The sequence below is a fragment of the Blastomyces gilchristii genome (genome assembly GCF_000003855.2).
Source record: "Blastomyces gilchristii SLH14081 genomic scaffold supercont1.8, whole genome shotgun sequence".
Taxonomy (NCBI): domain Eukaryota; kingdom Fungi; phylum Ascomycota; class Eurotiomycetes; order Onygenales; family Ajellomycetaceae; genus Blastomyces; species Blastomyces gilchristii.
The window spans coordinates 2,082,653-2,107,620 of record NW_003101675.1 but is presented as its reverse complement, the minus strand read 5'-3'; the positions used below and the strand labels follow the sequence as shown (position 1 = coordinate 2,107,620).

At 47.1% G+C, this 24,968-nt stretch overlaps 9 protein-coding genes across 14 annotated transcripts; 7 read left to right on the top strand and 2 right to left on the bottom strand.

Moving 5' to 3' along the window:
• Positions 1 to 78: 78 nt before the first annotated feature.
• BDBG_05006 (uncharacterized protein) lies at positions 79 to 1,981 on the top strand. The gene is made up of 6 exons (XM_031721940.1): positions 79 to 283; positions 388 to 404; positions 472 to 495; positions 561 to 973; positions 1,038 to 1,682; positions 1,739 to 1,981. Exons 1-5 carry the CDS (start codon positions 271 to 273, stop codon positions 1,540 to 1,542), a joined length of 972 nt encoding a protein of 323 aa, XP_031578462.1. The 5' UTR covers positions 79 to 270; the 3' UTR covers positions 1,543 to 1,682; positions 1,739 to 1,981.
• On the bottom strand, positions 1,801 to 7,736 carry BDBG_05004 (G protein coupled receptor family protein). 4 transcript variants are annotated; one of them, XM_031721937.1, is made up of 5 exons: positions 7,081 to 7,736; positions 6,807 to 7,008; positions 5,914 to 6,741; positions 4,376 to 5,790; positions 1,801 to 4,313 (listed from the first exon to the last, which is right to left on the bottom strand). In XM_031721937.1, the coding sequence occupies exons 1-4, from the start codon at positions 7,332 to 7,334 to the stop codon at positions 5,593 to 5,595; spliced, it is 1,482 nt and encodes a 493-aa protein (XP_031578459.1). In that variant the 5' UTR covers positions 7,335 to 7,736; the 3' UTR covers positions 1,801 to 4,313; positions 4,376 to 5,592. The 4 variants fall into 4 exon arrangements, with proteins under 4 accessions (XP_031578459.1, XP_031578460.1, XP_031578458.1 ...); XM_031721938.1 differs by having other exon boundaries at positions 1,801 to 5,394; positions 5,479 to 5,790; XM_031721936.1 differs by having other exon boundaries at positions 1,801 to 5,790.
• BDBG_05005 (uncharacterized protein) lies at positions 2,114 to 5,201 on the top strand. Its single transcript, XM_002625095.2, has one exon. It carries the CDS (start codon positions 2,185 to 2,187, stop codon positions 4,780 to 4,782), a length of 2,598 nt encoding a protein of 865 aa, XP_002625141.1. The 5' UTR covers positions 2,114 to 2,184; the 3' UTR covers positions 4,783 to 5,201.
• On the top strand, positions 7,627 to 10,241 carry BDBG_05003 (phosphotransferase enzyme family protein). Its single transcript, XM_002625093.2, has 5 exons — positions 7,627 to 8,500; positions 8,590 to 8,801; positions 8,871 to 9,046; positions 9,100 to 9,706; positions 9,790 to 10,241. The coding sequence occupies exons 1-5, from the start codon at positions 8,045 to 8,047 to the stop codon at positions 10,085 to 10,087; spliced, it is 1,749 nt and encodes a 582-aa protein (XP_002625139.1). The 5' UTR covers positions 7,627 to 8,044; the 3' UTR covers positions 10,088 to 10,241.
• A 50-nt stretch (positions 10,242 to 10,291) lies between these two features.
• BDBG_05002 (protein phosphatase) lies at positions 10,292 to 13,428 on the top strand. The gene is made up of 3 exons (XM_002625092.2): positions 10,292 to 10,650; positions 10,725 to 11,225; positions 11,286 to 13,428. Exons 1-3 carry the CDS (start codon positions 10,627 to 10,629, stop codon positions 13,062 to 13,064), a joined length of 2,304 nt encoding a protein of 767 aa, XP_002625138.1. The 5' UTR covers positions 10,292 to 10,626; the 3' UTR covers positions 13,065 to 13,428.
• A 40-nt stretch (positions 13,429 to 13,468) lies between these two features.
• Positions 13,469 to 17,301, top strand: BDBG_05001 (40S ribosomal protein S3). Its single transcript, XM_002625091.2, has 3 exons — positions 13,469 to 13,933; positions 14,253 to 14,566; positions 14,804 to 17,301. Exons 1-3 carry the CDS (start codon positions 13,780 to 13,782, stop codon positions 15,146 to 15,148), a joined length of 813 nt encoding a protein of 270 aa, XP_002625137.1. The 5' UTR covers positions 13,469 to 13,779; the 3' UTR covers positions 15,149 to 17,301.
• On the bottom strand, positions 14,488 to 18,479 carry BDBG_05000 (phenylalanyl-tRNA synthetase, beta subunit). Its single transcript, XM_002625090.2, has 9 exons — positions 18,172 to 18,479; positions 18,055 to 18,095; positions 17,970 to 17,989; positions 17,838 to 17,914; positions 17,644 to 17,773; positions 17,310 to 17,576; positions 16,199 to 17,249; positions 15,933 to 16,099; positions 14,488 to 15,865 (listed from the first exon to the last, which is right to left on the bottom strand). Exons 1-8 carry the CDS (start codon positions 18,222 to 18,224, stop codon positions 15,936 to 15,938), a joined length of 1,803 nt encoding a protein of 600 aa, XP_002625136.1. The 5' UTR covers positions 18,225 to 18,479; the 3' UTR covers positions 14,488 to 15,865; positions 15,933 to 15,935.
• Positions 18,480 to 18,502: 23 nt separating this feature from the next.
• Positions 18,503 to 21,942, top strand: BDBG_04999 (protein phosphatase 2 (formerly 2A), regulatory subunit A). 3 transcript variants are annotated; one of them, XM_031721934.1, is made up of 10 exons: positions 18,512 to 18,668; positions 18,786 to 19,130; positions 19,205 to 19,310; positions 19,409 to 19,560; positions 19,662 to 20,153; positions 20,229 to 20,343; positions 20,398 to 20,542; positions 20,605 to 20,705; positions 20,770 to 21,107; positions 21,224 to 21,942. In XM_031721934.1, the coding sequence occupies exons 2-10, from the start codon at positions 19,068 to 19,070 to the stop codon at positions 21,563 to 21,565; spliced, it is 1,854 nt and encodes a 617-aa protein (XP_031578456.1). In that variant the 5' UTR covers positions 18,512 to 18,668; positions 18,786 to 19,067; the 3' UTR covers positions 21,566 to 21,942. The 3 variants fall into 3 exon arrangements, with proteins under 3 accessions (XP_031578455.1, XP_031578456.1, XP_031578457.1); XM_031721935.1 differs by having other exon boundaries at positions 18,533 to 18,668; positions 18,879 to 19,130; XM_031721933.1 differs by having other exon boundaries at positions 18,503 to 19,130.
• A 320-nt stretch (positions 21,943 to 22,262) lies between these two features.
• On the top strand, positions 22,263 to 24,740 carry BDBG_04998 (uncharacterized protein). The gene is made up of 2 exons (XM_002625088.2): positions 22,263 to 23,532; positions 23,724 to 24,740. Exons 1-2 carry the CDS (start codon positions 23,181 to 23,183, stop codon positions 24,263 to 24,265), a joined length of 894 nt encoding a protein of 297 aa, XP_002625134.1. The 5' UTR covers positions 22,263 to 23,180; the 3' UTR covers positions 24,266 to 24,740.
• The last annotated feature ends 228 nt before the right edge of the window (positions 24,741 to 24,968 follow it).

Below are 24,968 nucleotides of genomic sequence, written 5' to 3'. Positions count from 1 at the left end.
ACAACTAAATAAGCACGTGATGATAACTCTAACACACTAAGCGGCGAGCTTGATAAGAGCATCATCAGGGCAAAATCCTATTCATCCAATCTTGGTAAAGCCAGATCAAAAGAAAGCATTCATTATTGTTAATTTTTGTCCAATATGAAGTGGTGCATATAGACAAACATCTACATGGAAATATAGGGAAGCAAGCACCTGACAAATCTGCTATGTGAAAGGACACATGCCCAAATTGGACAGGCTGCACACATCCCCTTCTGCTCCACAATGCAGGCCTTTGGTGAGCTGTTTCAATTCCCTCTTGTCCTGCACAGCTACCAGCCAGGATGAAGCCCTGGGAATACATGGTGTACTCGGCCAAAACGCTAACAAGCACTTTCACAGTCCCAAAAAACAGGCGGGTAATCATGTCTCCCCTCCCCTTGGATTGCAGAACACAGGCTCACCTATATTTTACCATCAACTTAGCCCAAGTTCGAATTTACATTGCGGGTATGTTCTACAAGCTTTAACATCTGAGCCTGTTGTAGGCGGGCCATCCAAACTGATTTATCTAGATAATTGACTTGAATAACATCCCGCTTGTCGTTGGGTCATCTTACACAAAATGGCACCTCCCGTCATCTACTTCAGCTGAGCATCGTGGGCAGACGGATAAAGCTGTCATCCAGGACCACCGAGCTTCGTGGGACTACAGAAAGGTTCTACCCATCAGACTTACTGTGGATCGGAATCAGATGCTCCACGAATGTGAAATCTGTTTCGAGATAATCCAAGAGTTTAGCACTGGAAGCCGCGGGGATAGGCAGCTGCTAGGCAACGTGCGACTTAACCTGGCCGAGTATGTTGAGAAGAATGAGGACGGCGAAGGAGTCACTAGGCGGTACTTGATGCAGGACAGCAAAATCAATGGTACCCTAAAGGTCGGGATTGTGATGCGTCAGGTCGAAGGCGAAACCAACTTTGTCACGTAAGTATCTATCTTTAGTTTTGAAGAAGGTATCTGAATGCATCACCGTACTGACTGTTTGTAGGCCCCCTCTCAAAACTGCCATGGTATTCGGTGGGATTGGCGGTTTTATATCCGCGGAGCAGGGCGACCTGCAAAATTCATCCTCTATTCCCTCTATTAATAGCCGAAGTCGCGAGGCTGGCGATTTGCAGGACATGTACCGCCGTACGCTAGCTGCCTCCTGGGCGTGTCGAGCTGGCGAACTCCCCCCTGACCGTTTGATCGAAGACATCTTCGCGGGAGGTGACGGCTGGGAATCAGGTGCCCCTAGTTTAAGACTAGACGATGATAATGAAGACATCACGTCGTTTAGTGATGCCCACTCCCGGCAGACAATTCGGGACGGTACGGTTGATAGGAGGTCCAAATCATCCTTCGGAGGCCATCGAAGAGGCCTTAGCAAGAGTAAAGAGAATCTCGAACTTTCCGGATACGAGATGCGCCCAAGGAAAGGGAAAGCCAGGGAAGTCTCTGAGTTTGACCTTCGTGAAGACCTGAGGAGCTGGGAAATTTCTACGCCCCAGTGATTCGCGGCCCAGTATCCCCGGAATATCGCGACTTTTACGGCAGGAATATATACTGTGCACGATTAGTGGAGCAGAAATTTAGTCGGGTGCCGAACTGGCTCTTTATAACGTTCTATATAAATATATAATATACGATTAAGGTAAGACCGTCCTCCTATACAGCACGTCCTTGGTACCTATCTGAGATTGATAGCAGATCGCTTATCAGCATTACTGTAACATTATGGTGATCGACATATCTTGATGTAACTCGTCCTGCTTGATTCAACGCGTACATTTTTACAATCCTTGTGCTTTCATGGTCACCTGGTCAACCATGCAGAAATTTATCAGCGAGAGAAACACTTTTATATGTTACGATTAATCATCCTCGTGATGTCTATACTATATATTTAATTTAATTCAATAATGCTCTGGTTCACGACAGTGGTTTTCGGCCTCCAATTTGGCTCCATGGATCCCAGTAAATCTTCCAACGTTACGGAGTAGTATGGCACTAAGTGCGGCTAATCACGTGGGAACTTTCCTTCCTTCCCGAAAAAGTTTGGCATCCGTCAGAGGAGAGATCCCAACTTTTATTTTTTTAAATTATGCCCTGAACGGAAACACAGGGCCGTTCGTCCTGTGGTCCCATCATTACGGATGTTTAAGACGTCGTCGCAAAATGCGGCGGCCTGTCTTCGATGCCAATTTGGCCCTCCGCGTTCTCCAAAGGCCCTGACGACTATCCTCCTATCCCAAGCATTTGGCCTCCGTCAAAACCGATATAATAGCACAACACTCCCAAACCAACCTGGCGAAACAGACCCTAAACTATACCCGGTATTGGGCGTCAAGAAATCGCGCTACCAAAGACATGTTGCCCGTTTGGATGTGAAGACGCTGGGAGAGGTCGGTGAGGTTGTGATACTCAAGGAGAGAGCCAGTCGACCAAAGCAGATGACCGTTCGCAAGTTTTCAAGGATACTAGAAAAGGAAACTGATGGTGATGCTCCTTGGGATAATCCGTCTGAGCTCCTGAAAGAGGTCGATAAAACAAGACTGCAATTAGGAGGCGCCAAAGAGGTGATTGAAAATATTGAGCAAATCCGGGGGAACCGCAAACCTGGAGACAAGCTAGACCGAAATGAATGGCGCAAGCTACGGAAAATATTAGAAGATGGGTTTACAGCTAATCAGCTAACTGATTATCGCAAACAATTCGAACCACCTGCGAGTATCTCTGACCAAAAGGACATCTCGGCCACACCGCATTCCGGATGGAGGCCTGGGACATCACTTTTTCTGGAAATGGACCCCGAAGCCCAGAAGCAGACAGCATCCAGGATCGGGAGTCTCGGACATATGGCTGGAAAAATTGCTTTAGCGGAGATGGTATTACGAGACTGCTGGCAGCTATCCGTTTTGGGTGAGATCGGTCAATTGGACATCCATCTGGCGCCCCAAGAAATTTTCATGCTCCTATTGCCTGATATTAGCCCTCTCAAAGATCTTGCAATCACATATGGCGCCAAGATAGATGTTTCGCGATCTTTAAACCTTGTGAGAATTACCGCAAACGAAAGTGCCTGTGAGCTTGTTCGACAGGGTGTCATGGAGTTTTTCCCTAGGATAATCTCCAAAACTGTGGACCTACCCAGCAGAGGCTTTGTATTCCATGGAAAGAACAGAAGATTCGAGGAGCGATTTTTCCGTTCCATGCAAAAGTCTCTCAATGTATTTTGCTGTAAAGAGCAAGGGACAAACCAAATAAATATCTATTTCGTTCAGGAGATGGAGAAAGACGCAGAGGAGGCATACAGGAATATCGAAACCGCAGTATCAATGACGGAAGAAGACCAAACCCGGTTCTGCACATATTTGTCGGACACTGAGCCGGCAGTTATGTACTCCGTTTCCTACCAGGAATTCCTACCTTGGGCTGATCGCCAGAGACGATGGCTAAGATGGATGAAACCGCTTTCTGGGACAAAAACTCCAAGTGGTACTCAATCAGAACCACCCCCAGCTCTCGTCCAGAAAGGTCGTGGATCAGTTTGCGAGAAAGTGTGCAATGAGTTGTTTACTCCACCAGCTTCATCCAGCTGGCGCAGCCCTGGCCAGCCCCACATTCGCGAGGTCGTTGTCGCTTCCCTCGGAAAATCGCTGTTTGCGCACCAACAATCAATGAAACCCGGAAAGATGAAATTTAAATCTTTCAGTCCTACGGTCCCTCGAGCTTTTGCTGCCAACATCTCCAATCCCATATCGTTCCTCCAACGTCTCTCTCCGTTACCGAACGTGGGAAATGGTACCTTTCACCGAATTCGACTCAAACCATCAGCTAAAAACAAGACGCGCCTCCCGCCTATTGAATTAGAACTCGACGTCGTACTCCGATATGCTGGTAAACGTCAATTCCTGGTACCAATTCTACGAAAAGCCACTGCCATCGTCCATAGAGCGGACATAGACGTGTTACTGCCGGAAACGTCGCTAGACCTCCGCTTTAATAAATTCACACACTATGACCTTCTGGAAGGCCGGAAAGCATCCGCTTTGTCACAAGCCGAGAAGCAGAGGGCTGATATCTCCAGCATTTCAGAAGTTATCCAAAATATGGTCTCGGAAGATGTTTACATGCAGCCGCGTATGCCCATGTCCTGCGAGCTGACGATCCCACGCAAACTGATCGCTAAACGATCATCCGTCGCGGCGACAGCAGGTTCGCATGGCAGCGGGAAAGGAGAGGCAGATTTCGTTACAGGGACATATATGCTTCCTCCCATACGCTACCTCAGATCAGCTCGAATTTCGCGCTTCAACTACAAGGATCTCGAGCTCAGTTACTCACACGTGAACATGGGTCCTGCCTTACCTGAACATGTGATCGATATGTCCATTTCTCTGGGTCGTGATGACAATGAACTACGGCCGGAGCTTTGCCAACCAAATACCCATCTCTCCTCCGCTGTCGCGAAGGGTCAATCTGAGGGATCGCTTCAGGCCGCGTTCGAACAATTCTATGCCCAAGCTTGCGAGATGGCTTTTGAACAGAGCGCTGCTGCGGCGAATTATAAGGGAAAGGTAGAAGTCGGGGACGAAGACGGCTTGGCAGACGTCACAACTGTCATTGAAGAGGATTATAAGCCAGACTTCAATCTTGACCCTGAGGACATGTTTCGTCAGTGGGTGGAACAAGGCTCACAAGGGGAGTCTGAGCGTAGATTTAATAGCAAGGTCCGGAACGGCTTGGAATAAAGTGATGTATACTTTGGCGCTTTCGATTTCTTAATCCCCCTGTACATTTAGTGTTTTTTACTTCGTTATAGATCATATTGTATTCCTTTTTGTGTAGGTTGCATTGTCTTCTGTGATCTTGGTGTTTAGGGTGGGTTGGTTGCTAGCGATGTTTACCTATCTATCTATCTATGCTGGGCGAAATGTATACATGCAAAAGTAGAAATGGGCCCATTGATTGGAAAGGCAACTGGATTCAAATACTTTGAACATATACTGTTAAATAAAGTTCAGGGTTGATTAGATTAAAACCTCTTGTTCCTTTCAAACCCCAGCTAACTGTATAGTATAACTACATTTGCTGCAGCAAACTGGTGAAGAAAACTAATTTCACCAATACCATCGCATGGAGAGCGGCCATCCTCCCAAATTCTTTAGGCAGCATTCATGCAGCTGGATAAACTCGGTTCATCAAACCCTCCAAACTAACACACGCACCACGGACCCATTTTCGTATCAGACGCCTGGTCATCCATGCCACTATCATTATCATCACTATCAGTATCATCAGTCGCAACAGCGCCTCCAGCTGGAGAGTGCCCCCCAACAGAGCGGTCCGCTAACTTGAGGAGCCTTAATAGATAGATGAACCGATCAGATCACTTTGCCCATAGTATCAACAAAAATTCCGCCATTGGGCAACCTCGGGATACCAACTTGGGTTTATCGGCCATCCAGAAATGTCGCCCATCCCTGCCATTTCGCGGAATGCATCCCACGTTTGGTTTACCATATCGAGCTGTTGCTCAGCCGAAATTTCCGCGCTTATCGTCACACCTCGGTATACGAACGGAATTTTACACGGCACGCGGCGCAGAGAGTTTTGATAGCATCGAACGACGTGCTTATGTAGACTATTAAGTTCCAAAAACCCTGCAGTGAAAGGACTACTGCAGATAAAAGAGCCAAACCAAATACTGGGTCATCCGGATTAGAAACGCGATGGATACGGTTAATGGTGGAGGGTGTCTTAGAAAGGTAATTTTCCCGTGTCAGCAAAAATCCAAAACATCTTATAAGCATGAAACGGTTATAAATACAAAATGTTAGAAAGGAAGGGGAGGGATAAATATTAGTTGTTTTAGAACGAACCCAAGTTAGGAGTAGTGAAAGGAAAAATAGTGAAACTCGTTTCATATACAAATAAGTTGCGGTATGTCTGTCAGCAGTCTGCAGGGGTCGTAAAATGGGCAGGCGCGTTCTCCAGGTCCTGTTTTGGCTTAAGCTCGAGGTTCGAGTAGGTCCGAGCGATGCACCGTCGTGTGATCTTACTTGGGCGTACGCAGTAGGAGCGCTGCTCGCTGCGCTTCGATTTTCGAGTTCGTCGAGGCCTAAATCGTTTCTTCTAGCGTCGGTAGTTCCACTTGATACCGGTGTTCCGTGCTGTTCATAGTTTGATCTCGATTCATCTTGAGCAGCTCCCGTCGCATAAAAAGTGGGACCTAGTGTAAGAGTTGACGGTTTCCGTGTTGGAAGTTGCCCATGATTAATGTTAGACCTTGCGCTCTCTGTAGTTGTTTCTGGTGTTCTTTCTGGTGTTTCGCGGGTTGACAGATCCGTCTTTGGCGGTGTCCTTTCATTGGCGCTTGTATCTCCTTCTCCTAGAGGCTGTACGTCTCCGGAAGAGGGTTGGGATTCGAAAGTTGAGGCATTTCCAGGTCCATTGTCCGCCCTCGTGGAAACTATACTCGGTAATGGAGCAACCGCTTGCACGCTGGTGGCGGTGTCACGCCGATGATGTTTGTCTGAGATCTCATGAACAGCATCCACGGAAAGTTTTTTAATCTTCATTCGCTTCGAGTAGATTTCGATGCCCTGGTACAGAAGGATCGCAATGGTCATAATTATTGTGAGCCAGATTGGTCCAAAAAAAAAAGCGAAGCGAAAGGCTTGCCATTCCGGTCTAATCCAGCACCATATCTGAGACATATATTTGTTAACAATCAGGCAGCTATATCGTAAAACTTGTCATACACTTTACTCACCACAGCATCTCCATAAACAGGGCCTGATGCCTTCGTTTCCACAAATAGAAAGGCGAAGGCGGGGATGAGCGGTACTATGTAGCACATGATCAAGTAACGCCATTCTAGCCTCTTTAATTCAGATGGTCTGTACTTGTGAGATGCGGTCAGGTATACATTGATGGCCAGGCAAAGGATCCAGAGAGCATTTGTTGGCAAAAACCTACGCTCATAAAATATTTGTCAGTTTCCTTCTGAATCAACTGGGACTTTAGTTCAAATTGGACGAACACACCATTGTAAAAGAAATGCCTGGCATCTACAAAGACTACTACCCGCACCATGAGAGATTCCAGCCCCTCCAATCATAGTGCCAACATTCGCAAGGACGTTACCCCAGGTGGCATAAAACATTAGCCTGTTGACCGGCGTTTGAAATAGCTTGCCCCACAGAAAACTGAGTATGACAAAAAATGACGAAGTGACGGAGACGGCGGACATCACCCGAACACTGGTTTCGATCGCATGGATCTGGTAGCGTGATAGCATTATCAACGCTTGGGTTCTCCCGGATTCATGCGTTGTGCATTAAAGCACGATTGATATCCATTCTGTATAGGGCTGGGATCCTGCACCTGAAACTTCTGTTGTCCGTCTTTTCAAACGACACAACGATCTAAGACGCCACTCCACAAACTCATCTTGTTTAACCATCTAATGGTCATGATTGGATCGATAGAACTTTATCGGAACAGCGAGGTCTTTCCATGGTAATGACAACAGGTAGGGTTTCCTGTTTTGGGGTTTATCAGAGCTTAAAAGTGGCAATGAGATGCCCACATGATACAGAAATGAGACGGGAAAAACCGTTATGATTCCTCATCATCTCTAGAGTCGCATTATCAGAGGGGAGAAACAGATTCCCAACAGCCCATGCTCCCGCTATATAAAGATGATACCAACCGCTTGATGCAGTTGGAAGGTTGGAGGCTCAATGTGGGTCTTTGCTATATAGTCACGTGACTGTAAGCGCGCGGGAGCGCGGGAGTGGCTCCCGAAGTGGCTCCCGAAGTTTGGCTATCTTGGCCTCCTTGGCATGTTGATTATCTGACATGTCCCAGCCTACCAGGTGTCTCGTCACCATCAAATCATTCGTCAACATCAGATCACAGGCCCGGGAGACTGCAATCTTAAGTACCTGATATCTAATACATTGAGCGATGGACTTATACTGATAATTTCAATCTTAATCTAACGAGATGGGCCCCTTAAAGCCTGTGTATCCATGGAGGTATTCATCTAACATATTTTGCGCCCGCCATCGTTTCGGTCAACGCTACGCCCCCAGATATTTCCCTCATCAATGGATATCCCGACGATATAGTTTTGTTCCAGACCGTGGTAGCTCTCCAGAACTTAGCACTGACTATTGCGAGTTTTACAATTATACGGGGGGGCGCTGGTTGTGGGATGAAGAAAAACAATTACGGCTCCGTTACAAAGAATTCAATGTCAATGCCTTGCAGCGCATAGCAGCCCAGGCAGTCGGAGCGAACAAATGTGAACATATTTCCAAAGTCACAGATGGCGGGCACAGCAAAGTATTCCGGCTTGTAATGGATAACGGCGCGGTTGCTATCGCAAGCATACCATATTTAATCGATGGATTTCCCAAGTACTACTCAACGGCATCAACAGCTGCAACGATGGAATTTGTAAGGCGTTTCGTCTGGTGTTATTTTTTAATTATACTCCCTTTTAACTTTTAAAATAAACGAGGAGTGCTAATGGAGACGCATTCTAGGTGAGAACAATTCTTGGGATTCCTGTTCCTAAAGTTCTAGCATGGGACGCAAACGAGGACAATTCAGTGGGCACGGAGTTTATCCTGACCGAAGAGGCCAGGGGGACTCCACTGAAAGACGTATGGGCAAATATGGAAGCGCGGGATCAGATAGCTTTCATTGAGAATCTTGTCTCAATTCATAAGAAACTCTTGTCTGTAACTTTTAATCGGTACGTATTAGCATTTCCCCACCCACGCAAATAGGAGGACACCGAATTGATACATTTTTTTGGTCAAAGGTATGGAAGCCTGTATTTTTCAAGCTGCCCTATCAAGGGGTCAAGGGCTGAAGTTAAAGGCCTCATTTCCACTGCCGTTCAACGAGATGTCATGGACAAGTTTACAATTGGGCCTACCGCTCGGAATGACTTTTGGTTCAAGGAAAGAGCAAACCTGGATATAGATCGGGGCCCATGTAAGGCCGCACCTAATTGACATATCTTCAATGTTCTTGCTGATGGATCACAGGGGAAACTCCTCTTGAATATGCAATGGCAGTTGGCCAACGAGAAATAGACTGGATGAAAAAGCATCCCAATATGAGGGAGATTGATATTGATTCGGATTGCCCACCTACAGATGATTTGCTATCATCGGAAGCACACAATTCCCTATTTGACAAGTACATACGTATTGCTCCTCTGCTCCTACCGAAGGACCCTACATTGGTGGCATCTTACCTTTCCCTTCCACCTTTTCATAGCGAGAACATATTTTTGGAAGGCAATCGGATCAGTAGTATTCTTGGCTGGCAGCATGTATGGGCGGGACCTTTATTCATTGAGGCCTCCCCGCCAGCACTCGTTAAGGTCAATGGCGATGATTTGACCCTCGATTATCCAGATGAATATAAGAATCTAGCGGAGGACGAACGAAGAGAAATCGACGAAAAAATTGCTCAATCTGTTCTCCGGTACGCTTACCAGAAATTCGTCTCCAGGGACGTTCCCCAGCTTGACAAACTTTTCTCCTTTGATTTCGCGCAAATCAGAGCATTACCTATCCAGCTATGTGTCAGCTCATGGAAAGACGACGACATCGCACGGTTTAGGGAATCCCTTATGAAGATTCAACGGTTGAGTTTCCACTCCCTTTCCCCTCCTCATTTGAAACGCAATCATGCCATAATCCAGTCACGCTGACCATAAAAAACCATAGACGCTGGGACTTCTTGGGTATCGAAGGGCCGATTCCGTACAAATTTACCGACGAAGAATTAAAAAGGCAAGCGGATAGCGCAGACACATTCAACCGACATCAGGACTTCTTGGATCAGATTTCGCCCCTCGTGAGTAGATGTGGATGGACGAGCAACAGTACTTATCCGCAGGCGGTGAGAATGTTTGCTGAGATGGCGAGGGAGGTGAATCAAGATGGCAACGTTGACGAAGGCATAAAAGCTGAATTTCAACAGTTCATCGATAAAGAATCAGAGCTTGAAGGAGAGCCAAAATAAATTCTCCCAACCCCCCATCTTTCTCTTGTCTCCAGGTTGTTATCTTGTACTTGTTTCTCTCTTCGTACTGTATAAATAGCGAGACGATACCCCCCTCAGTCCATTAGATATGCTGTTATATAGCAAATATATTTATAACTTTTCTTTTGCATAAAATTGAGGACTGTTCCTTTGTAGGTGGTGCAGGGCAGAAAATGTTGGTGGGTCGAAAAGTTTAACAATCGCCAAATAATATCTGACGTAGGAGGGGTGATCCTTAGCGACGCTATTTTGCTGGAAAGAACTGCCAGCACCAACATCGAGAGCTGAAAAAGAATCACCACCGCGATACCCAGCAAGCAGTCCACGAAGACAGATAATTTGTCAAACATCGCCCTGAAGTGCTTCCAAGTTACCTTTTTGTAGCTTCGCTATCCGCTTCATCGATCCTGATTGCTCTCCTCCAAGCCAAGACAGCCTGCAAAGAAGCGATACCAGCAAAGCTCGTCTTCATCATGCCATTACTTTAAAAATTCGCCGCACGGATTTTACACAGCAAGATGGAACGCACGAGGATCGCAAAGGTAAGGACAGCTACTTGAAGTCCGCTGCAAATACACAGGTAGCGCTGACTTTCCATTTTGCATGTACGTAAAAGGTGGACAATGTGACTCTTTCGAGACGGGGAGAGCAAGTCCTCGGCACCCTGCATCTCACACCTCACCACCTCATATTTTCGCATACCCCGCCAGCTACAGCGGCAACCGCAGATCAGCCGCAGGGAGATAGTGTGGTCCCGAAACCAAAAGAGCTCTGGATCACATACCCGATCATTTCCTTTTGCACCTACAGACCAGCAGCCGCATCTTCAAGACAACCATCTTCGATACGGCTCCGATGTCGTGATTTCACATTCGTCTGTTTCTACTTCCCCAATGAGTCTAGAGCAAGAGATGCATATGAAAGCATAAAGTCATGGACTTGCAGGCTTGGTCGAATCGAGAAACTTTATGCGTTCACCTATCAGCCCCCACCTCCGGAACGGGGCCTGAACGGATGGAATCTATATGATCCACGGGAAGAATGGTTGCGATTGGGTGTTGGAAAGCCAGACACAAACTGTGGCTGGAGGATATCTACTATTAATCAAGATTATTCGGTATGGATAAGTCCTGGGTCTTCTATATCGTTAAACATACTAACATGTTTGTTTCTGCAGTTCTCGCCCACCTATCCCGCCCTTCTTCCAGTCCCTTCGACAATGTCTGATAATACGCTCAACTATGCTGGAAGATATAGATCTAGAGCTCGAATACCTGTTCTTACCTATCTCCATCCCGTCAACAACTGTTCCATTACAAGATCTTCGCAACCGCTGGTAGGTGTTCGTGGGAAGAGAAGCATACAAGACGAAAAGCTTTTAGCGGCTATTTTTTCGACATCTCGCCCGGAGAGGCCTCTTGCGAACTATACGCCTCCGTCATCCTTGGAGGCTGAATCATTAAACTCCAGCCAGGAAGAACAACCTAAAGCTCCAGCTGATTTTGAATTATCCAACGCTGAACAACTTGAAGACGAAGTGATTTCTGCGGCAAGGGAGGAAGGTACTGCAAACCAGCCCCAGATTTATGGCGCGCAGCAGCACAATCTTATCGTTGATGCTCGTCCAACTGTGAACGCATTTGCGATGCAGGCTGTCGGCCTAGGGTCCGAAAATATGGATAACTACAAGTTCGCTACCAAGGCTTACCTAGGGATTGATAATATTCATGTTATGAGGGATTCTCTAAACCGTGTTATTGATTCGCTCAAGGAATCTGATGTGACACCACTCGGGCCAAACCGAGATCAGCTTGCGAGAAGCGGTTGGCTGAAACATATCACTGGAATACTTGACGGAGCGGCTTTAATTGCGCGGCAAGTGGGCTTGCAGCACTCTCATGTGCTCATTCACTGCTCGGATGGATGGGATAGAACTGCCCAGTTGAGCGCGTTGAGCCAGTTATGTCTCGACCCATATTATAGAACGATGGAAGGATTCATGGTCCTGGTTGAAAAAGATTGGCTTTCTTTTGGTCACATGTTTCGTCATAGATCTGGATTTTTAAATAGCGAGAAATGGTTCCAAATCGAGAATGACCGATTGGGGGGAGATGCTAACCGTACTGGCTTTGGAGATGCCGGCGGCGCTGGAAAAGCACTAGAAAATGCTCTCCTCAGTGCCAAGGGCTTTTTCAACAGGGATAACGCGAGCCGGGATTCATTGGGCGAATCTGACGGGGAAACTAACGCGCTGGACTTGGATAATTCTAAAAAGCCTGCCTCGCGGATATCCACACCCGCGAACGGCGTTGAGGTGACGAAAATCAAGGAAACTAGCCCTGTTTTTCACCAGTTCCTTGATGCGACATATCAACTGCTATACCAGCACCCCACACGTTTTGAGTTCAACGAACGCTTCCTTCGACGACTCCTATATCATCTCTACTCATGCCAATACGGGACCTTCCTCTTCAACAGCGAAAAGGAACGAATAGATTCAAAAGCCAAGGAAAAGACAAGAAGCGTGTGGGACTATTTCCTCGCCCGGCGAGAACAGTTCACGAACCCGCGATACGATCCTGTCATAGATGATAATAAGAGGGGCCGGGAACGGCTTCTTTTCCCTCGGCCCGGCGAGGTGAGGTGGTGGAGTGAGGCCTTTGGCCGTAGTGATGCAGATATGAATACCCCACGCAGCGGTGTATCTCTAGATAAAGATTACCCTTCTGGCTCGAGGACACCGGTGCTCACTGGAGTTGAGACTGCTGAACGATCTTTCGGCAGCTCTACATTCGCGCAACCTACACCCAGCAATACCACCAGTATGCCGTCCGGGGGGATGGCAGCCCTTGCTGCCGGACTGGTGGGCCTAGGCTTACCCACTGGCCGGGAGAGCAGCCAGGGAAAACGATCAGAGGCGGCAGGCAATAAGGAGATGGAAGTAGAGATGCAGTAAATGGGGTAGCATTCATATTATATTTCTAGTCTTTTTCTCCTTTTCTTTCGTTTCTATGCTGCTGGGAGATATGGATGGCGGCGTTGAATATATACATCCGTATCATGCGAGGTTAGTTTCTCTTGGGTTTGCATTGGAACATGAGACGACTGATGGAACAACGTTTCATTTATTTATTTTTATTTCTCAGTATTAAGAATCAACAGGCATATGTATATATGTCTCTTCTCTTTCTCTTTGAGGCATTGAGACCGCATCGTTCCATCACAGCATAATTGGCAAGTTGGTCATGTGTTTAGCATCTCTCTTTAGCAACTCGCAACACAGAGTAATTTGAACAAATTTTTAGTTTCAATGTCTAATGCAATGGAACTACCTAAATCATATGCGTTGCTAATCTCTGATATCATTCAAACCACTGCCGCGGCTGGCGTCCGAGGCGCCAAGCCCAAACCGGCCTAGTGGCCCTAACAATGTCCCAAAGCGGAATCAGGGCAAACCCCAAGCCCTACCTGGAAATATCCCCCACTAAAACCCATCGGCAAGCGAAATCAAACCTCGCCAGGAAGACGAAAGAGAAGAGAAGAGAAGAGAAGCGCTCCCAGCCGTCGCCGTCGCCCAACGAATCTCCCTTCCCACGACCCCCCTTTCATCCCCGGCGGACCTTGTTTTCTTTTTTGTTTACACAAAAAACAAAAAACAACAAATTGCAATCATGGCTGCCGTCCAAGGAGCGATCTCGAAGCGCCGCAAGTTCGTGGCTGACGGTGTCTTCTACGCTGAGTTGAATGAGTTCTTCCAGCGCGAGTTGGCTGAGGAGGGATACTCTGGTGTTGAGGTCCGCGTTACTCCCACGGTTACCGATATCAGTATGTCTCACTGCATTTATCATTTATCTGTTTTTCGTTGAGCTTGTGAGATGGAGAAGGGGAAACGAACGGAAGAGCATACCTATCCTAGTTTACAATGTATTCGCGGCGTGCAAGGGTTGCAATTGAATATGAGAAAAGGAAGAACTTGCCGAAATTTGCATTGCGTTACATTCGACAAGTTAGGAAAGGGCAAAACAGATAAAAAGATGGAATGGCACGATGGGAACGACGTGGGAACATAGACGAAACGCGTGAATAAAAATATTGAAACATCTGGATAAGAAACTAACCATTTCACTCTTTTTGCACACAATAGTCATCCGTGCCACTCACACTCAAGAAGTTCTGGGTGAACAAGGCCGCCGCATCCGCGAACTCACCTCCCTAATCCAGAAGCGCTTCAAGTTCCCCGAAAACTCCGTCTCCCTCTACGCCGCCAAGGTCCAGAACCGTGGTCTTTCTGCTGTTGCTCAGTGCGAGAGCTTGCGATATAAGCTGCTCAACGGTCTCGCTGTCCGAAGAGCTTGCTATGGTGTCCTCAGATTTATCATGGAGAGCGGTGCCAAGGGTTGCGAGGTTGTTGTGTCTGGGAAGCTGAGAGCTGCCCGTGCTAAGAGCATGAAGTTCACCGTATGTTCATCCATTACATTACATTTTTTATTTATTTTAGCAGTACGATTTTCTTTTGGTCAGCAGGAAAACATATGGGGAGCTAGGAGGCATTTGGTTGAAATCTACTCCTACCTATCCTCAATCCCATCCGCATCCCCATTCCATCACCTCAAAATTCCACTTCCCAGATCCACGCACGCGCAGCACGGTGGGATTTCCCCTGAATATCAACATCAACTAACCAACTCAATACAGGACGGCTTCATGATCCACTCCGGCCAACCCGTCCGCGACTTCATCGACAGCGCCACCCGCCACGTCCTCCTCCGCCAGGGTGTCCTCGGTATCAAAGTCAAAATCATGCGCGGCAGCGACCCCGAAGGCAAATCGGGTCCTCAGAAATCCCTCCCGGATTCCGTCACCATCATTGAGCCCAAGGAGGAGCAGCCCGTCCTGCAACCACTCAGCCAGGACTACGGCGCCAAGGCTCTTGCGGCCCAGCAGTTGGCGGAGCAGCAGCGATTGGCTGAGCAGCAGGAGGCGGAGGCTGCGGGTCAGGTTGCTGGTGCCGAAGGTGTAGTGGAAGGGGTTCAGGAGTAAATTTTTGTTCGTTAATGATGAATGGAGCTCTTTTTCTGATGTTCTGTTAAAATGTTCTAATTTTTTTTTCTTTTTTTTTCTTTTTTTTCCCCCCCTCCCCAAGGGTCATGTGTTGATGGTCTGTTTGGCGCAAAATAAATACAAGATTATTTTCCCTCTGCCGGTTTTGTTTGATTAGCTTCTGCTTTCTCCCTTGTCCATTAGGTTTGCTGCTCAAGGGGATGGAAACCTCGACTGATCCCTGTTGACACGTGTGTGATGGTGCGTATATGGGTCCCTCTGCCACGGGATGATTGATTGATTCTCTCCGAAGTGAGAATGAGAAAGGAGAGTCGCAGTGATAAAATCTGCACGAAATCTTCCTGCGTATAAATTCCTTACCACTCTGTATATGGTGAGCACGGATTACTACCTGGGTATGAATATTTTATCTATCACCCACAGTCGCGTCACCGCTCGCTAAAAGCAACCAATGCAAAGAAATGATTTAAGAAGCCAAAAACAATGCATTCATATCTAGGTATTCTTCTATTCCAGCTCTAGCTCTGGCTGTGCCTGCGCGATGCGACCCCGTTGATTTTTGTCAATAAGCCCACGTGCCCCTTTTCTCTTTTCTCTTTTTTCAATTATCATCGTCATCATTCATACCCACGATTCGTTCTACATCGTGAAACAGCCCCAAGGGCGAATACTTCCTCTGATAAATCATACTCAAATCTACGCGAGCCATGTGTGAGTGACATAAGAGCATGAAGATAGGAAAACGGGAAATCAGAAATCTTACTCCTCATAGGAACGCCTCAATGTTAATCTCCAGTGTGCTGACGGGGTATTTCAACTCGAACTTCTCAAGCACTGTCGGATGCAAAATCCCGAAGGAACCAATGATGTGATCCTTTCCGGAAATGCTGACGTGTACGGAGGCTGCATGGCCGGTGAAATATGTCGGATCTAAAATAAAAAATGAAAACGTTAGTGATCGTCCATAAGAGCTTCCTTCGCCCCCTTCTCTTTTCCCCGCATCTATGATTTGGGGATGGATGTACGGACCTTCCAACTCTTCAATCCAATAAGTAGCATTCCCCATCGAAGGATTATCCAGCCCTTCCTCTCCAATAATGAACGCAGTCTTCAGCATCGCCATAACCCTGTCAAGCAACCCATGCACAATCTCGAACCCACTGTTCTTCCCATACCAGGCCGCAGCGAAATGCCTCTCATTCCTGCTCTTACGCTCAAGAGAAACATCCTTGAACGCAACGTCGCTAACCTCAAAGATCTTCATGGGAATCGCATGATGCTTATTTTCACTAATCGTCTTCAACAGGCCCGGCAGCAGGCTCGTGCGGACGACTTGAAACTCTATCGTTTTGGGATTCGCAAGCTTGACGGCTGTATTGCCGTCGTCCTTGCGGTTCAGCCAGGCAAAGTTCTCATCGTGTGAGCAGAGGATAAGAGGCATGACTTCGGACCAGCCGGCCATCGCGGCCTCTGTTCTGATGATGTCGGTAAGTTTGTTTACGGGTAAGGGTTGGGCGACTGTGCCGGATTTGCTGGGGAAGGACCGCGGAAGTTCATTGAAGCCGTAGGCGATGGCGACGTCTTCCATGATATCTGCTTGATGGAGTACGTCTGCGCGGGTTACTGGGACTTGGACGTCGATCAGATCTGGGGACGTTTTGGATGGTTCGGCAAAGTAGGACATGCGCTTGAGGAGATTGCAAATTTCTGTGGCGGAGAGGGAGAGACCGCAACATTGATTAATGTAAGACACACTGGCTTGAGCGGACCGGGGCGTAAGATCGGGGGTCTGTCGAGTTTCGTTGTTGTGCTCTGACACTATTCTCACGGGTTCCACTGTGAAGGGCTCTGATGTAAATTGGGAGAACATGGTAACCATGATATTGTTCACAACCTCAACCTTGGTTTTATCAGTTGCTGTATACTCGAGGAACACATTCTTGGTGTTTAAGGTGATTTTCGAGTGGTCACCATTGATAATTGGTGGCAGCGAGCAGACAACACGGTTTGAGTCATAAATAACGGGGTACAGAGGAGAATCTCGGATAATATGAAGGTATTTCCCTATGTGCTTATCTTTCTGTAGGAATTTTTTAGTACTGTGGCGCGAATCACAAAATAGAACGCAGTGAAATATTACCTCATAGAACTCCATCATCTCCTCTCCATTCATTTTCTGTGTTTGACTTAAAGGGACAAAGCTGATATCCTTTGGAGGCAAAGCCTCATAAGTGAAGGGCCCCTTGAGTTTATCCAAGTCATGTGTTCCAATGGCCACTAACGTTCTCTGACGGGCAAGATTTTGGTGCAATTTGTCCTGAAGGGCGATGAAGGATTCGTACCGAGCTTGATCGAAGTGGACATTCCGAAGGATGGCGCCGGAAATATAAGGGCGAATTTTCGTCGTCTAAATTTAAAGCTCAGTAAATGCCAATTTATACATATATGTGTAGTTCTTTGTCCCCATTCCTCACCTCCTCTTTTACGACGATTGTTTCCAATTCGCCATTGGGAGGCGAAACAAGGCGATATTGGGGTGACGGAGTTCGTTCACGGAAGATATTCAGCATGAGAGCAATGCCTTCAATGCAGAGGAGATCATATCTATAAATCTGTTAGCCCCGATTCTTTTCCGTATAGCCATAGATAATATAGTGGTACCACCAACCGATTCGCGGGAACCTCAATTTTCAATTGCGGGGGTTCTTGTTTCCCATTTACGAACGGTCTTTCTGAATTCTCGGTCTGTGATTGATCAGAATGGACAGCTCTGGAGAGGGTACAACAAGGGGCATATTACGTCTTCGTCCAGTTCAAGGCCTATAGAAGAATGATTTTAGTTTGGGTGTTCGTAAGGAGAGGTTGGTAATGGTTGGGGCGCATACCGAACTCAAAGCATAGTTCGTCAAACTCCTCTGTAGTATACCTGGCGCATCACACAAAGTAAACAGAGAAACAGGTCAGACATGACCAAGACATACGGAGAAGTCAATTGGACTCACTCTCGCCCCAGCTCCTTGAAGAGAGCAGCCTTATCCACGGCGATGGTCGGCATGGTGGAGGGGGGTCTATATGGCACCGGGGAGATAAAACGCCGCGCACTGTTTGTTAAAACGGGTAAAAGGGGGGGTAAACTCCGCAAGAGAAAATTGTCCTATAATCTAAGACAGGTTATCTAGCAGAGTGCAGACAGAAAAACAACCGTAGTGACAAGCACAAGCTGGTTTTTCACGCGGAGTCAGTGCTTTGTTCATGGAGGGGAAAAAGCAAAGTTGAGTCAGCGACGAGAGTTGAAGCATGCTGCACCGCCACAGCCGGGCGCCTATTTCCAAGGCCACCAGCCACATACCAACGCAAAGGAACAAAACACTGAGCGCGGATCATGCTTCCAGCAAACTGCAAAGACCAGCTCGTATTTCTGTTCTTACTGTTTACCACTGGGCCTGTTCTTCTTGTAAGCGCACCAGGGTTGGATTTCTGTCACTGGGAAGAACTCAAGGTGCGTTTGTATTTGCGTCCTGCTGGTTGCTTCTGCTCTAAGTTACGGCGTTTTTCGTTTGTTCGCGCTGGCGATTGGCTTTGCCCTGTTGACCTCAACCCCACGAGACTCCCCCAGACATACCTCACCGTGACCGTGACATCTCTCCCCTCCACGCTGCTTCTTGCCCGCGCCAACTAACCTACCTTGCCGGTATTCATTGCTCCCCAGATATATTTTCACCGCCTACGCCAAAGGTTCATGCTTGGATTCCCCTCATCTGCCTATTGAGTCCCTCCGTCGACATCCAGCACTCAAAAGAAGAACTCAATTGGCCTTCCCCTCCCCGGTCGAAAACACAACTCTCTGGAGGCCTTGTCGCAGCATCCTCTCCTCCTCCTCCCTCCTCCGCTGCTAGCTATGGAAGGCCAAGGCGAAAATGATGAGCTCTACCCCATCGCTGTTCTGATCGATGAACTGAAGGTACGTCCCCCATTATTTATTCTCTGCGGGTGGTAGCAACCCTGGTAAAAGCAGCCTTCTCACCCAAGATATAGCATGAGGATGTCCTCCTCCGTTTAAACGCCATTCATCGCCTATCTACTATTGCTCTGGCTCTTGGTCCGGAACGAACACGGGACGAATTGATTCCTTTTCTTGACGGTTTGTCTCACTCAGCCTTCTTCCTGATTTGCGGGTCCATCGTCGTATCCGAAAGTCCAAAAAGACTGACCAAGCCTACTGCTATCCCCCCCATCCAGAGTCAGTCGAAGATGAAGATGAAGTTTTGACTGCGCTCAGTGAGGAAATGGGCAATTTCGTCGACTATGTTGGTGGTCCGGAATATGCACACGTTCTACTATCTCCGCTAGAGAATTTGGCCGCGATTGAGGAACCCTTGGTGCGAGAAAAGGCAAGTTGCCTTTTGGCCCCCAAGTGAAATGAAAACTCTGAACCTGGCATACCTCCAACCACGCACGCGCGACTGTCTACTGACAATATATCGATCTACAGGCGGTTGAATCGCTGAACAAGATTTGCGCACAGCTTTCCTCAAAGCAGATCGAAGATTATTTCATACCCCTCACTGTGAGCCTCTCGAAAGCGGACTGGTTCACTTCCAAAATATCTGCCACAGGCCTCTACAGCGCTCCATACTCCAAAGCCTCCCCCACTTCGCAGCAAGGTCTTCGACAGCAGTTTGGACACCTGGTCCACGATGACACTCCCATGGTCAGACGCCAGGCAGCAAATAACCTTGCCAAGTTCACCAAAGAGATGAGCACACAAGTGATCATAGATGAAATAATCCCTCTCTTCCAATACCTTGCAAACGATGACCAGGATAGTGTGCGACTATTAACAGTGGATATCTTGATATCAATCTGCGAAGAGATCCCCAAGGAGCAACAGTCAAGCCATGGTGTCCTTCTAACCGCACTGCGGAGTTTATTCGAAGATAAAAGCTGGAGGGTTAGATACATGGTGGCTGATAGGTTTGAAAAGGTACAATTAACATTCAACTCCTGAGCTGCGGCCGCGCTATATCCATCCATAAATAACTGACTAGCGACTACATAGATCGCAAAAGCTGTTGATGATGACGTGTTGAATCGGGATCTGGTCCCTGCCTTCGTGAAGTTGCTAAAGGATACCGAGGCAGAAGTCCGCACAGCAATCGCCGGACAAATTCCTGGTAAGAGATGAACTGCGGCAGTACGTTTTCCTACGTAATCTAACACTGTTGTAGGTTTCTGCGAACTGCTCGATAGAGATACCCTTTTGAATGAAATAATGACTAGCATTGAAGACCTCGTGTCTGATCCTTCGCAACATGTGCGCGCTGCGCTAGGCATACAAATCAGTGGACTGGCGCCGATACTTGGCAAGGATGAGTGAGTGATGTTTTCGTTTTCTTCCTTAAAATAATATATTGCTAACCTAGCCCTTGCTTTAGAACTATTGCGCACCTACTCCCTATGTTTTTGCAAATGCTGAAAGATGAATTCCCCGATGTACGCCTGCACATTATATCCAAGCTGGAAATGGTCAATAAAGGTATGTCTACACACGCCAATATAAGATACAATGTCCCGCCACAACTCACATGTTATATAAATAGTTATTGGTATCGAGCTTCTATCCCAATCTCTCCTCCCCGCGATTGTACAGCTAGCGGAAGATAAGCAGTGGCGTGTCCGCTTGGCAATCATCGAATACATCCCCCTTCTTGCCAGCCAGCTTGGCGTAAAGTTCTTCGACGAGCAGCTCAGCGCCCTGTGCATGGGCTGGCTTGGGGATGCTGTGTTCTCGATTCGCGAGGCAGCTACTCTGAACCTAAAGAAACTGACGGAAGTGTTCGGCGTGGAATGGGCGAAAAATTCCATTATTCCAAAGGTTATATCGATGGGCCAGCATCCAAACTATCTTTATAGAATGACAACTTGTTTCGCTATATCTGTAAGTCGAAACGAACCTCTACCTTCCTTACCCACCCCCACTTCTTAGAATTTCCCTTCTTCTTTTGGGGAACAGGGGGAAGTTTAGCCCGATAGAGCTAATTTCGCGATGGTTAGACCCTTGCGCCAGCTGTCAACCTCACTATAATCGAGATGTCCATCCTCCCGATTCTCGAGAGACTTGTCGGTGACGACATCCCGAACATCCGCTTCAACGTCGCGAAATCCTACGCTGTCATGATAGATACCCTCCGACGCCTACCCGCAGAGGGCACTTTGGCCGAGCTCGAAAAATCCGGGCAGACAAACAGCACTCCAGGACCGCGCAACCACACCATCGTACAGCAACAGATCCTCCCAAATCTTGAGAAGCTGCAGCAGGACGATGATGTCGACGTGCGATATTTTGCCACCACTGCCGCAAACAGCTTTTCGGAAGCCATGCAAACGTCGCCATGATTTTCCTCTCTAGAAAAATAACAAAAAAGAATACATTCAATATGTCCCCGACAATACGGCCCGTTCTTTGTTTTATTTTAATCAATGACTTTACTAAATACATTATTTTCATGCATGCATGCTTGTGTTGCCGTCTTCCCTCCCTCTCGTCCTTTGCTTTATGATTCACTGATCTAGAGGAACCCCCCTTTCCTTCCCCTTTCCTTTTTCGTTTCTTCGTTGCTTGTTCTTTTCTGTAATTGCTCGGGAGGAAGAGACGGGCTCAGAATTCAATATAATCAATCGGCCAATTAATCTAGCTTTTTATGCTCTCCTGATTTACGAAATGGTAAAAAAAAAGGGGAAAGAATGAATGAAAGAATGAATGAAAGAAAGAAAGAAAAGAACGGCGGCGAGGGACGAGACGCTCGTGGAGGGATGAGGAAAACATGCACAAGTACTTGAAAGAGAAATACACTTTGCCTTCGCTTGCTATTTTTTTCCCCTTTCAAGTCAGGTTAGAAAGTGGAAATGGAAGTCATCATGTGCGCTTTGAAAATCATATATAGTGTGTCTTCTTCTCCTTTCCTCCTAGCATCGCCTTTTTCCTCTTGCCTGTTGGCTTTCCATCCCTATTCAAGTCTTCGCGTGTGCTGCCAGCCCTAGCCCGCACCGCAAATGCTTGACTCCAATCCCCCCATTTCTTTGATTAAAGCGGAATAAAAAAAAAAAAAAAAAGAAAAGAAAAAAAGAAAAGATAGATCTATCGTATCGTATCGAGAGTTCTTTCTGAATATCCCTTTTTCAAGGCGTAAAATAACCCGCTTAAGAAGCATGCACCGCCAGATGGGGTTCAAAGAAGATAAAAAGAAGAGTTAATCGGTGAGATATCAAGGCAAAGTATGAACAATGAATTCAGGCAGAGCAAGACCAAGAACGCAGAGCGGAGAGCAGATAGATGAGTTGTTCCCTCAACACCCTTAATCCTATGCTTTTATCCTCTAACTATACATGCAAGTTTTGTTCTCCAACCAGAAGCTTAATCTTCGATTTGTCCCTCGCAAATCAGGCAGCAAAGCGCCCCAAGAGGAGGAGGAGCTATCTAAATCACGTGCCACCGCGTTTCGTGTTCTATTCCATTCATTTAACTATTATTAAAAAACCCTCTCCCGCAGTTTTCATCTCCAACAATTTTGGACCTGGTCAGTTTTTCGTTTAGTTATTCTGAGATTTCTCCCTGTCATTTCTTGAAAAGCTTGACATAATAATTGCCCCTATTCTTGAATTTGTTCGCAATCTCAGCGTTTAAGGATAACGCCCCTTTTCGATGGCGCGTTAAATAACGACAGCGGACAGTTTGAATCGTGTATATGTGCCATCAGGATTCTTGCCCAAGTTAAAGAATTTTAAAATTCCCCCTTTTTCTTTCTGAATATTTTTTTAGTATCATCTTTATCCTTCTAAAATCTGTTAACAGCATATTTTTATTCGCGCCATCGTCCGTCTCTGTTTCTTGTACCATACCCCCCTTCTCTTTATATTCCCATTGGCATCCCGTCCCACGGGTGTGACAACCTCAGTTTCAGGCTCACCAGCCTCACCGAACACGCTGAACAACCCAGCGAAAAAAAAAGCCATGTCTTCCTCAGATACAAATTCATGGCTCTCATCCCTCGTGTACTACCGCTACACATCTCCCACGCCCGAACAGCTCCGCGAACGGCGCGAGCTCCTCAACCTACGCGGTGAATACGCCCAGCTATCTACCCTCGTTCTACTTCTACTATTCAGTGTGTATAGGTTCGGAGCAAACAGAGGCAGTGGCAGGAGTAGAGGCAATGGCAATGACACCGCTACGGATAGGGGAGCGCCCTCGTGGTTAGATTCCCCGCTCATGCGCGGCGGGGGCGAGACGAGGGGACAGTATCTCGTTGCGGCGGTATGGATGATATGGTTGCTGGCGCTTTCCGCTTGGAGGACGGGTGATGGTATGGATAATCACTGTTTCCTTCACCTTCACCCCTCCCCTCTCTATATTTTCTCTATACATACAATGCAAAATAATAGAAAAAAATAAAAAAAATAAAAATAAAAAATCCCCTGTTGTCCCACAAATATATATACACAACACACCCAATAACACAAACCCCCAATCCTGTACTGACACTAAAACAACAAGACTACCTCCACCTAACCAAATCCCTCGGCCACACCACCCTGGCCACAATCCCATTCAACCTCCTCCTCTCCCCCAAACTCTCCACAACAACCAACCCCTTCAACCTCATCTGCTCCAACCTCCTCCTGCTGCCCCAGACCCATCTGACCCCTTACCACCGCCTGTTCGGCCGCCTAGTCATCCCCGCCCTCATCTCCCTGCATTCCCTACTCTATCTCATTTTCTTCGCGGAGAACGGGGTGCTGGAGACGCGGCTCAATGATTCCGATGTGCAATTTGGGATCTGGGCGTTTTTCGCTTTGGTTGGACTATGGGGGACGAGCGGATGGGTGAGGCGGAAGGGAAGTTCGACGGCACGATCGGGTTCGTCGGGACGGATGTCGAAGAGGGGGGCGTATGTTTTGCATGTTGCGTTCGTTATGCTTCTTTTGGGGGTTGTGTATTTTCATGTTGAGCATGCGAGGAGATTTGTGGTGCAGGCTCTGGTGATTTATGGGGTGGATGTGGGGAGTTGGGTGGTCAGGATGTTGGTCGTGAGATGAAATGGATATACTCCTTTTTGGATATGTTATTGGGGATATGGTTAGAGAGAATGCCGTGAGGTTGTGGGGCTGAGATTTCATTTTTCTGGGGGCTGGATTTTCTGTGTTTGCTGGGACGGAGTAAGCGTTAGCATGGAGGGGGGAAAAGATCCCTTTGCCATGACAAGAGATAAACAGACATGACCAGAAGGAGATGGGATGTGTATTTAAGATCCAAAGATACAGCGGATGGATGGGTTTGCTATGATGGATGGACAAAGAGGATAGATGGTGACGACATAGACATAGGGGGTGGGGATGCACAAAGTCAGAATATGGTGCTATAAGGGAGAGTAAGTAAGCCTGAAAGATAATGCTATAGAGAGAAGAGAGCTTTGAAATTGCAGATGATATATGAGCTAGTATCAACCAGTAATGGTATATCAGGGATAAGCAATCAGATCAGTCCCCAAAATTTGAAATGGCAACCGCGGAAAGCTTGAAGGATAAATTCAGGCAAAAATAATGGCGAGACGAACGATGGAAATGAAACAGCCAAAAAGTAATCATGATGATAGGAATAAGTAATAAACAATAGCGCTAATAAAAGAGAACGATCCACATGATTTCATTGTGCGGGAAGACACTCCAGACGAATCGAATGCTGGATAATCTCAGAACTTATCGCTATCAAACAGGTAAATTTTTCATTCCATCGTTCAAA

What these genes read in the sequence shown, in the direction of transcription:
- BDBG_05004 (XM_031721936.1), bottom strand. Translation starts at nt 7,334, where the DNA reads ATGCTATCACGCTACCAGATCCATGCGATCGAAACCAGTGTTCGGGTG. An exon ending in CAGGCATTTCTTTTACAATG is followed by an intron (nt 7,009 to 7,080) that starts GTGTGTTCGTCC and finishes TTATGAGCGTAG; the next exon opens with GTTTTTGCCAACAAATGCTC. An exon ending in CTGTTTATGGAGATGCTGTG is followed by an intron (nt 6,742 to 6,806) that starts GTGAGTAAAGTG and finishes TATATGTCTCAG; the next exon opens with ATATGGTGCTGGATTAGACC.
- BDBG_05006 (XM_031721940.1), top strand. An exon ending in AGTTCGAATTTACATTGCGG is followed by an intron (nt 496 to 560) that starts GTATGTTCTACA and finishes TGATTTATCTAG; the next exon opens with ATAATTGACTTGAATAACAT. An exon ending in GGCGAAACCAACTTTGTCAC is followed by an intron (nt 974 to 1,037) that starts GTAAGTATCTAT and finishes GACTGTTTGTAG; the next exon opens with GCCCCCTCTCAAAACTGCCA.
- BDBG_05002 (XM_002625092.2), top strand. Translation starts at nt 10,627, where the DNA reads ATGGAACGCACGAGGATCGCAAAG. An exon ending in AACGCACGAGGATCGCAAAG is followed by an intron (nt 10,651 to 10,724) that starts GTAAGGACAGCT and finishes TGTACGTAAAAG; the next exon opens with GTGGACAATGTGACTCTTTC. An exon ending in CTATTAATCAAGATTATTCG is followed by an intron (nt 11,226 to 11,285) that starts GTATGGATAAGT and finishes TTGTTTCTGCAG; the next exon opens with TTCTCGCCCACCTATCCCGC.
- BDBG_05005 (XM_002625095.2), top strand. Translation starts at nt 2,185, where the DNA reads ATGTTTAAGACGTCGTCGCAAAATGCGGCGGCCTGTCTTCGATGCCAA.
- BDBG_05003 (XM_002625093.2), top strand. Translation starts at nt 8,045, where the DNA reads ATGGGCCCCTTAAAGCCTGTGTATCCATGGAGGTATTCATCTAACATA. An exon ending in GGATATAGATCGGGGCCCAT is followed by an intron (nt 9,047 to 9,099) that starts GTAAGGCCGCAC and finishes GATGGATCACAG; the next exon opens with GGGAAACTCCTCTTGAATAT. An exon ending in TCCCTTATGAAGATTCAACG is followed by an intron (nt 9,707 to 9,789) that starts GTTGAGTTTCCA and finishes AAAAAACCATAG; the next exon opens with ACGCTGGGACTTCTTGGGTA.
- BDBG_04999 (XM_031721933.1), top strand. Translation starts at nt 19,068, where the DNA reads ATGGAAGGCCAAGGCGAAAATGATGAGCTCTACCCCATCGCTGTTCTG. An exon ending in TTCTGATCGATGAACTGAAG is followed by an intron (nt 19,131 to 19,204) that starts GTACGTCCCCCA and finishes CCCAAGATATAG; the next exon opens with CATGAGGATGTCCTCCTCCG. An exon ending in GCTGGAAATGGTCAATAAAG is followed by an intron (nt 20,706 to 20,769) that starts GTATGTCTACAC and finishes TTATATAAATAG; the next exon opens with TTATTGGTATCGAGCTTCTA.
- BDBG_04998 (XM_002625088.2), top strand. Translation starts at nt 23,181, where the DNA reads ATGTCTTCCTCAGATACAAATTCATGGCTCTCATCCCTCGTGTACTAC. An exon ending in CGCTTGGAGGACGGGTGATG is followed by an intron (nt 23,533 to 23,723) that starts GTATGGATAATC and finishes TAAAACAACAAG; the next exon opens with ACTACCTCCACCTAACCAAA.
- BDBG_05001 (XM_002625091.2), top strand. Translation starts at nt 13,780, where the DNA reads ATGGCTGCCGTCCAAGGAGCGATCTCGAAGCGCCGCAAGTTCGTGGCT. An exon ending in TCCCACGGTTACCGATATCA is followed by an intron (nt 13,934 to 14,252) that starts GTATGTCTCACT and finishes TGCACACAATAG; the next exon opens with TCATCCGTGCCACTCACACT. An exon ending in CTAAGAGCATGAAGTTCACC is followed by an intron (nt 14,567 to 14,803) that starts GTATGTTCATCC and finishes AACTCAATACAG; the next exon opens with GACGGCTTCATGATCCACTC.
- BDBG_05000 (XM_002625090.2), bottom strand. Translation starts at nt 18,224, where the DNA reads ATGCCGACCATCGCCGTGGATAAGGCTGCTCTCTTCAAGGAGCTGGGG. An exon ending in CGAACTATGCTTTGAGTTCG is followed by an intron (nt 17,990 to 18,054) that starts GTATGCGCCCCA and finishes ATTCTTCTATAG; the next exon opens with GCCTTGAACTGGACGAAGAC. An exon ending in AGATGATGGAGTTCTATGAG is followed by an intron (nt 17,250 to 17,309) that starts GTAATATTTCAC and finishes AAATTCCTACAG; the next exon opens with AAAGATAAGCACATAGGGAA.